This window comes from Taurulus bubalis (genome assembly GCF_910589615.1).
Source record: "Taurulus bubalis genome assembly, chromosome: 8".
Taxonomy (NCBI): domain Eukaryota; kingdom Metazoa; phylum Chordata; class Actinopteri; order Perciformes; family Cottidae; genus Taurulus; species Taurulus bubalis.
In genome coordinates, this window is record NC_136596.1 from 27,242,026 (window position 1) to 27,257,639 (window position 15,614).

The following is a 15,614-nucleotide window of genomic DNA, read 5'->3' on the forward strand; positions in this document are numbered from 1 at the left end:
GTTGAAAGGACGTGTTCCTGTTTTTGTTGTGTGCATTCTCCTTGGAGAGGGCCACACCTCTGTGGTAGTCAGGCAGCCTCCTGGGTGCTCCTGCACCACTACTCACTGCATAAAGACATTCAACCCATTTTGTAATGATTGTGATTCATTTCACAATATTTTGCCTATACTGATAGAAAAAAATGTCAAACACAATTTTAAATAAAGCAAGAATCAAAACGCTGTTATTTCAGAAAAAGGTTGTTATAATTTCTTGGATAAACCAGACCATAATAATGGTTAACCAGGTCTATCATAAATACACATTAACTTATCAGACTATATTCTTGATTGGGAAAACATGTACTTATGTTGCACGTTTGCTATGCAAACTCATATTTCTACCAAGAAAGAAATCAACAATGAATAAATAAAAATTGAATTCTGATTGTACTGTTTTTCTAAAGGTTTAACTTTATGGACTCTCATTTAGTCCCACTGCCCTGGACTAACACAGTTTGGGCCGCTGTTAACAAAAGGTACTCAGCTAAAGATGTAAATACAAGTTTATAAAAAGGTGCTTCTTGATTATAAAGCAGCATGACATATGATACAAAAATAACATGCACACAATCAGTCAAACAATGTACAAGTGAGTTTACAAAAGGAATTGATCAAACCCCATGAAAAAACAAACACCCATCGGTTTAAATTCAACATTGTGATTCCAGGAACAGTTCATTGTGCCTTACAGTTTGATACAAGTGGACAGAAGAAATGCAAAGTAAAAAACAATACCAGCATTAGAACAAGCAGCTTAACCTCCATGACACATGCAGCATATGAAACTAGACTTCTGCTGATACCCGTCTACTGCAGATCTACGGCTCGCATCATAGCCTTATTACATCAGAGTCATCTGTTTCTATCTGTGAGATCCCATCTACACCTGGTTTTAAAGGAACGGTCAGACATTTAAAATGAATGTGCTTGGTCATGAAAAGATCATTTCAATTTGTGTTTAAATATTCATGGTTTACTTCATAGTTGCTTACAGCAAACACAAGCATCACGTTAGGTGTTTAAAAATGTCCTCACATCAACATGTTCTTGGTGTGTTAACGAAAGCTTGAACTGCAGAGTTCAGTTGCTATTGTTTAAGTCCATGGCCTTGTTGTACTCCTGAATCTTCTGTTTCATATGAGAGAGCTTGTTCTTTAGGTAATCACATCTGTCCCTTTTTTCCAAATACGTTGGATCCTGGCAAGAAAAACAGAAAACACAAAATTATTTTATGTTTTGCTTTCTTTATGGGGTTCCTTTACATCAGGGATAGTAAACATTAAGGAATTTAATTGGTTACTGCATAGTGAATTCATTAACACATACGTGTTTACTTCTTAGTTTTCAGTAAACAAGACACACATGTTGGTGATGGTGCTGACTTTATTAGAACAGAAAGACATTTAGAAGTCATATAGAAATCCCATGACAAAGCATAGGAACAAGGGGGCGACTCCTCTGGTTGTATAGAAGTATATGCTTCATGTGTTAAAGCTGCATTCTCTCTACTGACCACCAGGGGGCGACTCCTCTGGTTGTATAGAAGTATATGCTTCATGTGTTAAAGCTGCATTCTCTCTACTGACCACCAGGGGGCGACTCCTCTGGTTGTATAGAAGTATATGCTTCATGTGTTAAAGCTGCATTCTCTCTCCTGACCACCAGGGGGCGACTCCTCTGGTTGTATAGAAGTCTATGCTTCATGTGTTAAAGCTGCATTCTCTCTACTGACCACCAGGAGGTGACTCCTCTGGTTGTATAGAAGTCTACGCTTCATGTGTTAAAGCTGCATTCTCTCTCCTGACCACCAGGGGGCGACTCCTCTGGTTGTATAGAAGTCTATATAAAGGACTCTACTTATCTTGATGTATTCCCTCAGTAAACATTGTAAACATGAGTTTATGTCTCAATCTCTAGTTTCAAGTCTTCTTCAATACAGCATGATGTTCATTTAGTAAATTATGGTCATTTAGAGTCAAACAGACCATAATACAGGGGATGCTTTAGGGGCGGGCCTATAGGTGATTGACAGGTCGCTGCCACTACCACAGACGTATACGGCGTCTCTCCTCTGCACTTCAAATACGGTAACTTCCGTTCACTAGTTGTAAAAAGCAAAGACGCCACTGGCATTAATCCAATATGGTGACAGCCAAATCATCCAATTCTAGGCTTCAAATCGGCACTCACACAAACCAATGGGTGATGTCCACTTTCTATATGCAGTCTGTGGTTTGTGCTACTAAAAAAGTTTCACTGATTACACCAATACAATTGAGGAAATTAAGAGAGGTATTAGAACAAGAACTAATTCAATTGAATCAGCTACATTACTATTTGTCCCTTGTCAAGTCCTGAAACCCTGAAACAATTCCCACAATTCAACTATTGAATTCAGTTTATTTTCTATAGCCCAGAATCTCAAATTATCCTACGAGGGCCTCACAGTCTGTACACATACGACATCCCTGCCCTCACATCGGATCAGGAAAAACTCCCCCCAAAAAAAACAGGAAAAAAAAACTTTCACAGGGAAAAAGGAAGAAACCTTTAGGAGAACACATCTTTTTCAACTACAACTTGAATAAGGAAGGTAGCGCCCTAGCAGCACTTTATTAGCACTTAAATGTTACTGGTAGCACTTTGTAGTTTAACTTTATTGAAGAAATTCTACTTTCTTGATTCTTGTTTGTACTCGTGGTTGAATGCACTTATTGTCAGTCTCTTTGGATAAAAGTGTCAGCTAAATGAAATGTAATGTACAGATGGACAGAGATAGCTCAGTGAGGGCCACTCATTATATTACATGTTATGATGTATACTTACAGCTTTCTTCCGTTGATATTCCATTAAAAGGCCACTGATCCGCTCCTTTTCCTGAAACACAATTAGAACGTTATATATACACACACAATGTGTATTTAAGTGTGTTCCTGTCTGTGTGTGTGGGTGTGTGTAGACCGGAGTCTGGGTCGTACCATTTGGCTGGAAGGCCGGGAGGGAAGGTTCTGCATCATGTCGTCCATCTCTTCAAACTTCTTGGCCATGGCCTGAACCTCAGCATGCAGCTCCTTGTACTCAGCGTACTGGTCATTGAACACAGCCTTGTACTGGTCCCTCTCCTCCTCTGAGCGGATGCTGGGGTACTTCCTGTGGGAACAGGACCGCAGACAGCACATTGTCATGGGCTGCTGGCTACATTCAAACTATCGCTGAATGTTTCTCTGACTCCAGGCAGAGGAGTCTAAGGATGACGATATCCATTGACAAAATATCCATCTAAGATTAGAGTGAAAATATATATATTTATCTTACGGTCAACAAATACCATGAAGTGACCCAAACCAGTTGTTGTTATGACTTTCTTAGCCTGTCTGCGTCTCTTAGCCCCAAATTCTATGGCACAGAATGTGTCAGGCTTCAGATACAAACACAATACTTGGTTGTAGGATAAGTGTAGTGTTGGTATTTCATGACTGTAATAAAAACATAGCATATTGACAGAGCTGTTCTTTAAGGGCTCTACATGCCGTGCTATAACAACAATCTTGTATGACAGACTTTGGGAGGTTTAATACAATTAATGTCTGGTTCATTCATTCAAAATGTATGTTCAAGCAGAGAAACGTCATCAACTCAAATCAGCCATTTTCAGATGATCAGTTTCATATTTCTTTGCCTATCACATTTAAAGTTTTACCTCGGCACACAGTGGCATAGACAGTAACACACACACACACACACGCACACACACACACACGCACACGCACACACAAAAAAATTGCGTTTGAGCTCTACTCAGTATGGCATGAAGGTTATTGAATGAAGGTAAGTCATAACACTATCATGAAGTGTTCAAATGTAATCTTGTAAAATGTAGTTTTGGGCAAGAAACTTGAATAAACACATGTTTTGGTCAAATTTTACACCAATATTTCACAGACTAGACCCAGGCGATGAGAGGAAGGCACCTGTCCTCTCACTGTGAAGGTCATCAGGAGCAAGAATCATGACTTCAGTTTTATCCACATTTAACTGGAAAAGTATTTGCCATCCAGTTCCTGATTGCATTTAAACAGTCGTTCAGTATTGGAATTTTATGAGGCTCATAGGTTTGAATAAAAATAAATTTAAAAAAAAAGGTACAATGATATGAAATGTAAAACTACCGAAATGGGTCCCAAGACTAAATTGACCAACAGAGACCGACAAAGTCTTGTGTGAGAGATGGAGAACCACTCCAAATGCTGCAGGAAGCTTGATGAGGTCAAAGCCTTCAGAAACAGAGGTCTGGGAGGACATTAATGGGCTCAAGGAGGGGTTCACGTGTCCCAAAGAGGCTGAAATATAATCTATCACCAAAGGACAAATGCATCTGAGTGATCACCAGTGAGTGGACTGGATGAGGGGGAGATGTTTGCCCTAACATTTACAAAATGATTGAAGAAAGAATTCAAAGGTTTTGCAGTCACTGTTCAAGAAGTTGGTAAGATAGGAGGGCTGGGAGAGTTTAAAGTATCAAACAGGACTTTGGAATTTCACTTGGTAGAAACCAATTAGATTCGAGAAATAAGAGGTTCTCTCATCCATCATCAAGTCATTCATTTCATGGCAGCTATACATTCTCTGACAGAAGCATTCAGCCTTTGACATTTGTGCTTATGGCTCTGGATAGTGTCACTTAAGCTTAATTTATGGTTCTGCGTTCTGCGTGACGCCGTCGTTGAGCATTCGAAGTTCTGCGTCGAGGGACCGCGTTGCTCTGCAATTAACCGCCATGCCGCCAGGGGGGGGTGCCTGTGTGGCTGTGTGGTTTCAGGGGTTATAGCCGAATCCTTTTCTTTTCTTCCGGTCACAGTAAACAATGGCGGCCAAGTTGGAGTGGCTGCATTTTTTTTGCGGTCCACAAGAACTTTAAAAATGACAGTGTAGGAAGACAGACCTGAAAAAGCAACTGCCGGAAATTACGTTCTGAGCGGACCAATCACAGCGCTTGCGGTCCGCGTCAACGCGACACGTAGTTAGGATTTTTTGGAGGTGCACGTCAGGCTACAGCGTAGGGGTCTGCGTCGACGGCGTAGCTATTTAGGTACGCCGTCGACCTGACGGAGAACCATAAATTAGGCTTTATCCACAGGTATGGATTCTTGTAGTGGACCTGTCTGAAGTGAAGAGGAGCCACGGAGGAGCAGTGCTTCTTCAGTGTTCGGACTAAAGTGTCCTAATCATTTTAAGAGGAAAATGTTGCCGGTGAAAGGGAAGCCTGGGTCAGCCTGCGACCCGCCCCGGGATACGAGGATGAAAATGGATGCATCGTTTCCTTCACAGACATCAAACAAAGCAATCCACACCATATATCATGTCTCTTTTCATATTAATCTGTAAAACCCATTACCTTTTTTGATGTATGTGAAAGAAACAACAAAAATCATAATTAAATAAACACAATCAGTGTTTATTTCTACCACTAACATGAGAATCATTGTCGATTTTGAAGTGGGAGGCGATGGGTTACTACAAACATCATTATAATATCTTGGACCAAGAAGCCACTGGAGGACCTTCCTACCCGAAGTCATTAGTATGTAAAATATGTACAATACAAATACATAATAGGTTGAATTTTGAGTCTTCCTATCCAGCAATGCATTTTGTGGAAATGTAACTAAAAAAGGGTTATACTCACGCCACATAGTCGGCTATAATGACCGGTTTGGGGATGTGTCCAGCTGGAATGTGACCTCTGAGAATCTCTGGCTGCAGCGCCACCAGAGGAGCAGCTGCAGGGTAGTTGGTGGAGTCCATGAGGTCTGACTGGAGAGTGGGCAGAGGGGTCTGCTCCGAGAGCCTGGAGGCTGGACCCAGCTACAGGAGGTAAACATGTGTTCAGTTCATGCCCATTGAGTGCAATCCAATGGGTGCTCGGACGAAAACAATCCTTGATACTTACTATAGACAGAGGGACTGATGATCCAATAGTTTTCATCTAGGTTTAGGGAAGAGGAGAAGCTTTAGATGATCACAGTGAAGAACAATGTGAAGAGAAATGCATCAATGTGTGTGTGTGTCAGACCTCATGCTCCAGCCCCTCCTTCCTCATCCTGGATGCTTCATGCCTCCACAGCTTCAGACACACTCCTGCACTAATGAAGTAGAGCACCATGGTGATGAAGAGGAAGACGATGGCTGCCGTCTGGCCAGCCTCTGTGCGACAGAATGCCCCATTTATCCCGTTATTGAAGACCGGTATGTTGCATAGCCCCCCTCGGGTGGTGTCCCTCACGTACAAGATCCCTGCTACCATATACAGCACCGCCAAGACCAGGTTGATGGAGCACTCTGTGAGAGGCCACCACGAAGAGTCAAGGAGGATGGCTCTGTAGTATAAGCCCATGCCGAGAACGACCAAAATAACAGTCACTATCCATGCAAGACCAGCCACCACAAGGACAAAGGGGGTCTTGGGGCCGGTGTAGGAACCGCCCCCGTTTCCAGCACTTCCACCGAGCCCCCCAAACAGCTGCGGCTGGGAGTACCCATACATATTGAACCACTCGTTGTCTTTGTGAACATAGGCGCAGACGCAGGCGAACACTGCGGCGCCCAACAGCAGCTGCACGCAGCCCAGGATCCTCAGCAGACCAGCCCAGGACTTCATGTAGGCGTAGCGCTGGTGGTAATCCTCCACCTGCTCCTGGTAGGTCCGGGCTGAGAGGTTGGTGGGCACTGCTGACGCAGAGTCGAAGGCTTCGCTACCCAGCAGCAGAGCATCTCGCTCCTTCTGAGAGGTGTAGCTGCCCCCAGAGCCGCCGTAGGGGTCCCGATAGGACCCGAGAAGAGACGGGGATGGAGGGGCGGAGTTGGGAGGCGAGCAGGGGACTCCGGCCGTGGTGTGGCGGCTGGCGCTCTTAATGGATGAGGGAGCGGTGGAGTATGGAGCAGGTAAAGGTGGTGGTGGTGGGGTGGACCAACCCTTGCTGCTACGTGTACCACTATTGCCACGGAAAAAGTTCTTGACAGAGGCGGGGATGAAGCGGTGGACTGGCTTAATGTCCATGACATCACAGTCTTCCTCCATCGGCTCAAGCCCAACAGCTGGCTGTTCAGGTAGAGGGGGAGGAGGAAGGGGGTCCAGGCTCACAGCCGGCGCCATGTCCCGCAAGAGTTTCGGGGGCAGAGGAAAATCTGGTTCCCGCCGTAAGGAGCCCACGGGGACCTGGTCATAGTGTGGGATCTCTCGCACCCGGTCAAACCTGGAGACTGAACCAAACCCTTCTGAAGACATTGGGACCTGGGCTCTGTGGGGATGACAACAGTCTACTGTCAACACATGGACCTACAGTGACTGAACATGATCGTTCCAGGTTATTAAAACATATTTATTGGAGTTTTGGACATTTTACTTATCAATGTCATTGCTGAGAGCTAGGATCAAGGCGACATCACTACAACAAAGTCTAATGGGGCAACAAACGGAAACGGACTTGGGAGCAGTTCAAATACAAGTAGCCCAGTCTATAACATGTCAAAGCAGAAAGTAGCTTTTCCTCTCTTATAAGTAGGACTGTAGCAAACACCTCGAAGCTTCATTCATAACATTCACATTAAAATTTCATAAAGATTAGGCAACACTAAAATAGGCCTATTCGTATTAAACCAACTAGAAATTGAGTGCAGTGGTGGCATAGGATTGTTTAGCCGTTCAAATACAACATTTTCACTGAGTAAAACATAAAAAACAAAGGCATCACACCCCTGTATTAACATTAGTGGTGGAACAGCAGCAATCTAACAGCACCGTGAAGTACATCGAGCAGCTTCTTGAGCGGTGCGTTGCAGCACGACGTCTCAAAGTCGTGTCTGTGTGAATTACCCGTTACTGTGCTACCAGTGCTTTTACGTTTGCTGTGGTGATTATGAGATATGAAAGGAAGCCTTCTCACCACTTTGAACATTGTTTTTATAGTCATGCTATTTTGTGTTTGCTCCCAAGTATATTTGAGAGTTGAAGCTGATAGCAATATGACGTTAAACACGCAGTTACCAATGGAAGCATGGAGACTAAAACAGAAGGTAAACAAAGAGGCATGTGGGTGTTCAGTCTGATAAACTACTACAACATTAAGGATTAAAGATGGAACATAAAAACAAATGAAATCAGAGGAATGCAAGCAGATTATATATATATATATATATATATATATATATATATATATATATATATATATATATATATATATATATATATATATATATAGACTGGTGTGCTAAGACCATTTAGCAGAGGTCTTCAACAGGAGGTCTGCGACCCCTAGAGGGTCTGCAGAGGTACTGCAGATTGATTAGAACATTCATTTTTTAATTTGTTTCCCCCGATGTATTTTCCCCCACAAATATAAATGTCTTTAAATATGCATCAACATGAATCCAACACATTGTAGTGAATGGACACATGGAGGACGCACACATTCAGCGACGCACGGCGTGAGGCGAGGCTGACAGGACCTCCATCCATCATAGACCTCTTCAGGGTCACACGTCTCATGTGGGAACAGGCCGCCCACATGGCTTAAAGGATTCACTGTCGACATGTATGTTTAATAAAAACATGAGTCTGTCCATTATGTTAATAATTCAGTATTGTATGCAAGATAACAGGTATGTTAATGGCTGGCCGTTGCACTAATAGGCCATCACTCATTTACGTTTCCACATTCATGTTTAAAAAAAAAAGGTCAATTTGAATAGCTTGAATGATGATTATCATGCATTTTGACAGACAATGTTCATATTGACATTGGTATCAGTTGACAACGTATGCTTATGAATGGCAGTGGAACGGCCACCCCACTCACTGTGCCTGCACATAGACTATAGGGTGCTAAGACCTCATAGAGTGCTGAGACCTCATAGGGTGCTGAGACCTCATAGAGTGCGGAGACCTCATAGGGTGCTGAGACCTCATAGGGTGCTAAGACCTCATAGGGTGCTAAGACCTCATAGGGTGCTGAGACCTGTGCTGAGACCTCATAGGGTGCTAAGACCTCATAGGGTGCTGAGACCTGTGCTGAGACCTCATAGGGTGCTGAGACCTCATAGGGTGCTGAGACCTCATAGGGTGCTAAGACGTCATAGGGTGCTAAGACCTCATAGGGTGCTGAGACCTCATAGGGTGCTAAGACGTCATAGGGTGCTAAGACGTCATAGGGTGCTGAGACCTCATAGGGTGCTAAGACCTCATAGGGTGCTAAGACCTCATAGGGTGCTGAGACCTGTGCTGAGACCTCATAGGGTGCTAAGACCTCATAGGGTGCTGAGACCTGTGCTGAGACCTCATAGGGTGCTGAGACCTCATAGAGTGCTGAGACCTCATAGGGTGCTGAGACCTCATAGGGTGCTAAGACGTCATAGGGTGCTAAGACCTCATAGGGTGCTGAGACCTCATAGGGTGCTAAGACGTCATAGGGTGCTAAGACGTCATAGGGTGCTGAGACCTCATAGGGTGCTAAGACCTCATAGGGTGCGGAGACCTCATAGGGTGCGGAGACCTCATAGGGTGCTAAGACCTCATAGGTTGCTAAGACCTCATAGGGTGCTGAGACCTCATAGGGTGCGGAGACCTCATAGGGTGCGGAGACCTCATAGGGTGCTAAGACCTCATAGGGTGCTAAGACCTCATAGGGTGCTGAGACCTGTGCTGAGACCTCATAGGGTGCTGAGACCTCATAGAGTGCTAAGACCTCATAGGGTGCTGAGACCTGTGCTGAGACCTCATAGGGTGCTGAGACCTCATAGAGTGCTAAGACCTCATAGGGTGCTGAGACCTGTGCTGAGACCTCATAGGGTGCTGAGACCTCATCCTCCTGTTGGTAGTGACCTGTCGCTGCTTGAGACTAGTGTCATTAATAGCCGTCTAGCCATCTGAGACCTAGAAGTGGGCTAGAAGTTGGTCTACCGTTCCAACGCGTCTCACCTGTAGCAACGTTGTACCTGCCTGCACGTGACGTTAGAGGCTCCTCACTGTGTACCGGTAGACATGTTCAATTATAAATAAATAAATAAACAGCCGCTGCGGTTTATATTGACATCTACAACAAAGTCAACTTATATTGTTCGACGTTCACTCGTTAAAATCTATATTCCTGTCATCAAAAGCCAAAAGGACACTGTTCGATATCTGTCCGCTGACTCACCTGCAGATGGTTCTCCGTCGAGGTTTCGCAGTGAAACGCGCGGAACCCTCCCGTGTGGAACCCGCCCCTCGTTCTTCGGCACCTCGCACTGATCCCAGGTCAGACCTCACTTTGAACTCCGGCTTAACTGGGGTTAATTAGCAGGAAAGGAGACTGATCCCAGATCCCCGCGCGGTGGAACTCACCTGGCCAGTCTGACCAGTCTGACCAGTCTCACGAGGCGTTCACGGTCCTCTCTCACATCCGACTTCCCACACGCGACAACGTTCGCTCATTCGACTGGTGTTTCTTTATATCTGTAATATAAAAAGTACAATATTAATCAGTGTGTCTGATGGAAGCAATCTTTCTCTTATTCTTCTTCATGTTATTATTAATATACTCAAACCTTCCACACACAAGCAGTGTTCCAATTCTCCAATATCTCGGATATTTAGAAGAGTTGCACACGCAATTAGCTTGTTTACATATTGTATAGTATGAGATAGCGCTTTTTTCATGAATAGTTTTTTATGAATGATAGATAGATAGATAGATAGATGTATACTTTATTTATCCCCGACAATTTGTTTGTCACAGTAGCAAGCAACTTACATATGAGACTCAAAAAATAAAATAAAAGATATCAGAAAAAAATAAAATAGAAGATATCACAAAAAGTATCAGGAATGCAAAATACTCAATATATACAACAAAACAAAAGAGTAAAGCGTAATACTTTAGGAAATGAAATAATAACGAAAGTGCAAAAATGTGCAAAAATGTGCAAAAATGTAAAAGTATGTACAGTTTATAAGTGTATAAAGAATGTACAGTGACATTGAATGGCAGTCAATGGGAGAGTGCATAACACCATCAATAACTGATTAAAGATGATACATTGAGTTTAAGTCTCCTCGGACTGTAAGCACATGATATGACCAAATTCAGTGGCTTTTTGGAAAAAATCCATCACAAATAACAACTATTTTTTTCTCATCATCTTTGATAAATTCCCAATAAGTAGAGTAGAGAGCCATTGTACACAGCAGCGGGTGATTGAGAGGTAAACAGAGTACATTACTCTACATAAAGTGTATGGTTGTGTGTGAGTGAAATATGATGTTATGATATTAAAATAATGTTACCATGCAGAGTGTGGAAGAAGTACTCAGATATATCCAAGTAAAACTAGCAATACTCCAGTGTTAAATACACTGTTACAATACCAAAATATTACTCAAGTAAAAAGTTCAAAAGTATCATGTACTTCAAGACCTAAAAGTAAAAGTATACATTATGCCGAATAATATATACTATATCATTGGATAATAAATATTGATGCATTAATGTCCATCCTTTTAATGTTGCTTGACGAATGAAAATTGAATAAAATTACTTTTTAAATTTCACATTCCCCTGTATACATTTTTTTATTATTCCTCCCATTTCCGGTTTTATTTTGTCACTTACCTGTTGTCCCCCCGTTTCTTCCCTTCCGGTGTTTCCCGTCTGTGTGATTACCTTGATTGGCTTCAGCTGCTCCTGGTTCCCCTTCCTCCCGTTGGTATTGATTGGTATATCAAGTCAGGCTTTTGAGTCCTTTGCCTGTTGGTTAAGTCCTGATAATATACTGCTGAGTAGTTTAACCTATAATAATCATAGACTGTAAATAAGAAGTAATAATAATAATAATACAGCATTAATTATTACAGTAGTTGATCAAATGTAGTATTATTAATCTGAATCTCTAAAGCTATTTGATAAATGTAGTGCAGTAAAAAGCAAAAATATTTCCCTCTGAGATGTAGTGGAGTAGAGCTGTATGGAGAACATTGAAAGTACTTTTTACAGTAATTGAGTAAATATACTAGTTACCTAGCGCCACTGTTAACATAAATACATTTAATAACTGCAGTTGTGAAGTATTCTTTTACTCAATGTAATAGTCATTACAACCAATATTTTAAATATCCAGGGAGAATTCTCCCGGACCCCTCTAAGCCCTGAATGTCCTCAAATACTGGAAACGTGACAGGCTACATCATAAAAATCATATAAATACATCAGGTCTTGCTACATCATAAAAATGTGCTTCATAACTTTCACTGTATTAGCTGTCCTCCTTTCAGGATGGTCTGACCCGTATATTGCACCATGAATGTAATTAAAGTGGCCAAAGTGATTAAAACGTTAAAGTGTCTCTCCATCGTGGACGTCTAAAGAGGACGCGTCACCGGTGGGCGGGGCCTACACGCAAAGAAAACACAAGTGAGGGAAACGGAAGCGTCATTGAAGAGACTCGGGGATGCGCCAATGAAAAGCGTCCCGTGACCGCACTACGACCTATCACGAGCCGCCATGTGCTTCCGTGTTCTAGGACTTGTCAAGCTGTGATTGGCTGATATCAGCAGTACCTTTTGAAGTGGCCGACATCGCTGTTCCTGTGTCTGCCTGCCGGCTGAGAGCAAAGAACACAACGATGGAGGTAACTCGCGCCGTCCGCGCTCTGGTCGAGTCCCTTCTGCTGCTGCTGCTGTGGGCGCAGTGTGACGGCAGAGAGTCGGAGCTCAGTCACGTGACCTGCGGCTCGCTGCTCAAGCTGCTGAACACCAGACACAACGTCCGCCTGCACTCCCACGACGTCAAGTACGGCTCAGGTAACGCGCGCGCCATGCAACACACACACACACACACACACACACACACACACACGCACGCACGCACGCACGCACGCACGCACGCACACACACACACACACACACGAGGGAGGTAATACACGTGTATCTATCTATCTATCTATATATATATATATATGTATATATATCTACATTTGGCAACAACTCTTGAGACGCAGTAAGTGAACAAATACTATAACTGCACATGGAACCCACAATAATAGTAATGTGTTCAGTAATATATTCAGTAATATATTCAGTGTAATATATGCATTAATATATTCATTAATATGTTCAGTAATGTCTTCAAGGCAAAAGGGTCATTTCTGTCGGTGGAGTTTGGCATTGAGTTTTCCGTACCCGTTATGGCGGCATGCAGAATATAGTTGATAAAAAAATGATAATATTGAATTGAAATATAATTCCCACCTTGCAAATGTCGTCAGGTCATTTGTGTAAAGACACCACGTCCTGTTTTTAATAATAATAATAATAATAATAATTATCAACACTATTTCAGGAATGATGGATTGACCATTGCCTTCTATTTTGGATAATCTCCGCCTGGATGTGCTGAGCTCGTTTAGAGGCGTTCCCTCGAGGAAAGGAGGCGATCAGAGACGTGGACAGTTAGAAAAGAAAAGAAGGCCTGGAATGAGAGCCGAAGAGTCTGAATGCTAATCAGCCTCTGGCACTTGACCTGTAACAGTGACATTCTACAAATAAGAGCATACAGAAGCTAAATGCACTTGCAACTGACAAAACTGTCATAACATTGATGTAAATGTAATAATAAAGTAGATATAATTAGAACTTCATCAAGTTATCAGATGCCGTGCTGAGATACAGGACTTATCGTCTGCTGCGTCTCCTCTGCTGCAGAGGAACACCTGTACTTTTATTTCTATTATATTATAAGTTGTGTGATGCGTATGGGCCCTTTAGGTGTGTGTGCTAGGCTAATGTTAGCATTTAGCAGAGCCCTGGACCACCAGCAGGGCTTTATAAACCAGAGGAAGAGTAGGGCCGGGTCGAGGGGCCTCAGTGGGTAGAGGGGCCGTCGTGTGGCGTTGAGGGACAATCTGAACTCTGAGTTACTTCACAGCAGCCCGTTGCTCTCAATGCTGAGGTCCGAGGTCATGCTAGTACGTGACTAATAAAGTCTTAAGTCGTCCCTCTGGACATCCATGAGTGGAGCTTCTAATGATACTGTGTGTGTGTGTGTGTGTGTGTGTGTGTGTGTGTGTGTGTGTGTGTGTGTGTAGGCAGTGGGCAGCAGTCTGTAACTGGAGTGGAGAACGCAGATGATGCCAACAGTTACTGGCAGATCCGTGGGAAGCCCAACCGCCCGTGTCAGCGCGGGGTGGCCGTCCGGTGCGGTCAGGCCATCCGCATCACACACATGAAGACCAGCCGGAACCTCCACACACACCGCTTCAGCTCCCCGCTGTCCAACAACCAGGTCAGACATTCACACCTTCCAGGTTCTGCTTGTGTTGGCCAACAATGGCACAGAGGAATAGATATGATGTATGCACCAGGCTATTGTTCTGCTGGAATCCATTCACTGTGGTTTTGGGGTCTCGCCCTGCAGGAGGTCAGCGCCTTCGGGGAGAACGGCGAGGGGGACGACCTGGACATGTGGACGGTGCAGTGCGACGGCGACCACTGGGAGCGCGAAGAAGCGGTGCGCTTCAAACACGTGGGCACCGACGTGTTCCTGAGCGTGACGGGCGAGCAGTACGGACACCCCATCCGGGGCCAGCGGGAGGTGCACGGCATGAGCGCCGCAAACCAGCACAACTGGTGGCGCTCCATGGAGGGCGTGTTCCTGCAGCCCAGCCAGGTGCCGCTGCGGCACGACGAGCTCTGACACTGTGAATCCTGTTCCTGTGGCTTTAGCGGACCAAACGACGTCATGTGTGATGATGCAGAATACTGGACGGCCTCTTCTCTGTACATGTGAAGCACTCGGGGTGGTCCGACACATAAAGAGCAATGGCACTGTATGAAAATATGTCATGTGGTCTTTATATATGTTTCCTCCTTAGAGTTTCATAAAGGAGAACATATTTATTGGGGGGGAAAGACACTGTTGTAATTTATAGTTTCACCATTGAAATAAATATTGATCGGTTTTTCAATTGACAGAAAATGTAACGATATCTAGTAGTTGTAAATGTCAGTCATCAAGCAGAGCACACAAAATGTTATTTATAGTCCCCTGGAGGAGCCTACTGGAATGAGGAAGAGGACTTGTTCTGATATTCACTGTGTACACTGTCATATTATTGACTTAATTAATTGGATAAATGTTTTGATTGACAGGTGACTACTGGCCTTCATGTCATCACCATTGACTCTGACAAGGGAAGTTGTGTATCTGGTTGTCTGACTGCATTCCTTGTGGATTTTATAACCTCTCTATCTAACATTGTATCTTTGGTTCTTTGATGCCAATAGAAAGCTTAGCATGCTTATGACGGCTTTATACGAGTTTGTGTTAAGGTTATGATTATGGCCGATTTCCAGGGGAGTTGTTTTTTTTTTGATATTATATATATGGGTTTTGGACCCAGAAGTGAAACAGAGAAATAAACAGACCGACTAAGTAGACTTAACAAATGTCCATCTGTGCTCTAAGTTGTTGGGTACAGACCTTACTTGAAGAACTGGCTATATTAATTAACATACTATCTTCAGCAAATTCGATTAGCAGATT

The 15,614-nt window shown here is 43.5% G+C and overlaps 2 protein-coding genes across 2 annotated transcripts; one reads left to right on the forward strand and one right to left on the reverse strand.

The window, feature by feature from the left end:
* Window positions 1–361: 361 nt before the first annotated feature.
* marveld2b (MARVEL domain containing 2b) lies at window positions 362–7,327 on the reverse strand (the record flags this gene model as incomplete). Its single annotated transcript, XM_079222741.1, has 6 exons — window positions 362–1,239; window positions 2,869–2,919; window positions 3,021–3,192; window positions 5,729–5,907; window positions 5,993–6,028; window positions 6,116–7,327. 6 exons carry the CDS (start codon window positions 7,325–7,327, stop codon window positions 1,123–1,125), a joined length of 1,767 nt encoding a protein of 588 aa, XP_079078867.1. The 3' UTR covers window positions 362–1,122.
* A 5,364-nt stretch (window positions 7,328–12,691) lies between these two features.
* On the forward strand, window positions 12,692–15,507 carry sdf2l1 (stromal cell-derived factor 2-like 1). The gene is made up of 3 exons (XM_079222754.1): window positions 12,692–12,874; window positions 14,158–14,354; window positions 14,487–15,507. The coding sequence occupies exons 1-3, from the start codon at window positions 12,697–12,699 to the stop codon at window positions 14,763–14,765; spliced, it is 654 nt and encodes a 217-aa protein (XP_079078880.1). The 5' UTR covers window positions 12,692–12,696; the 3' UTR covers window positions 14,766–15,507.
* The last annotated feature ends 107 nt before the right edge of the window (window positions 15,508–15,614 follow it).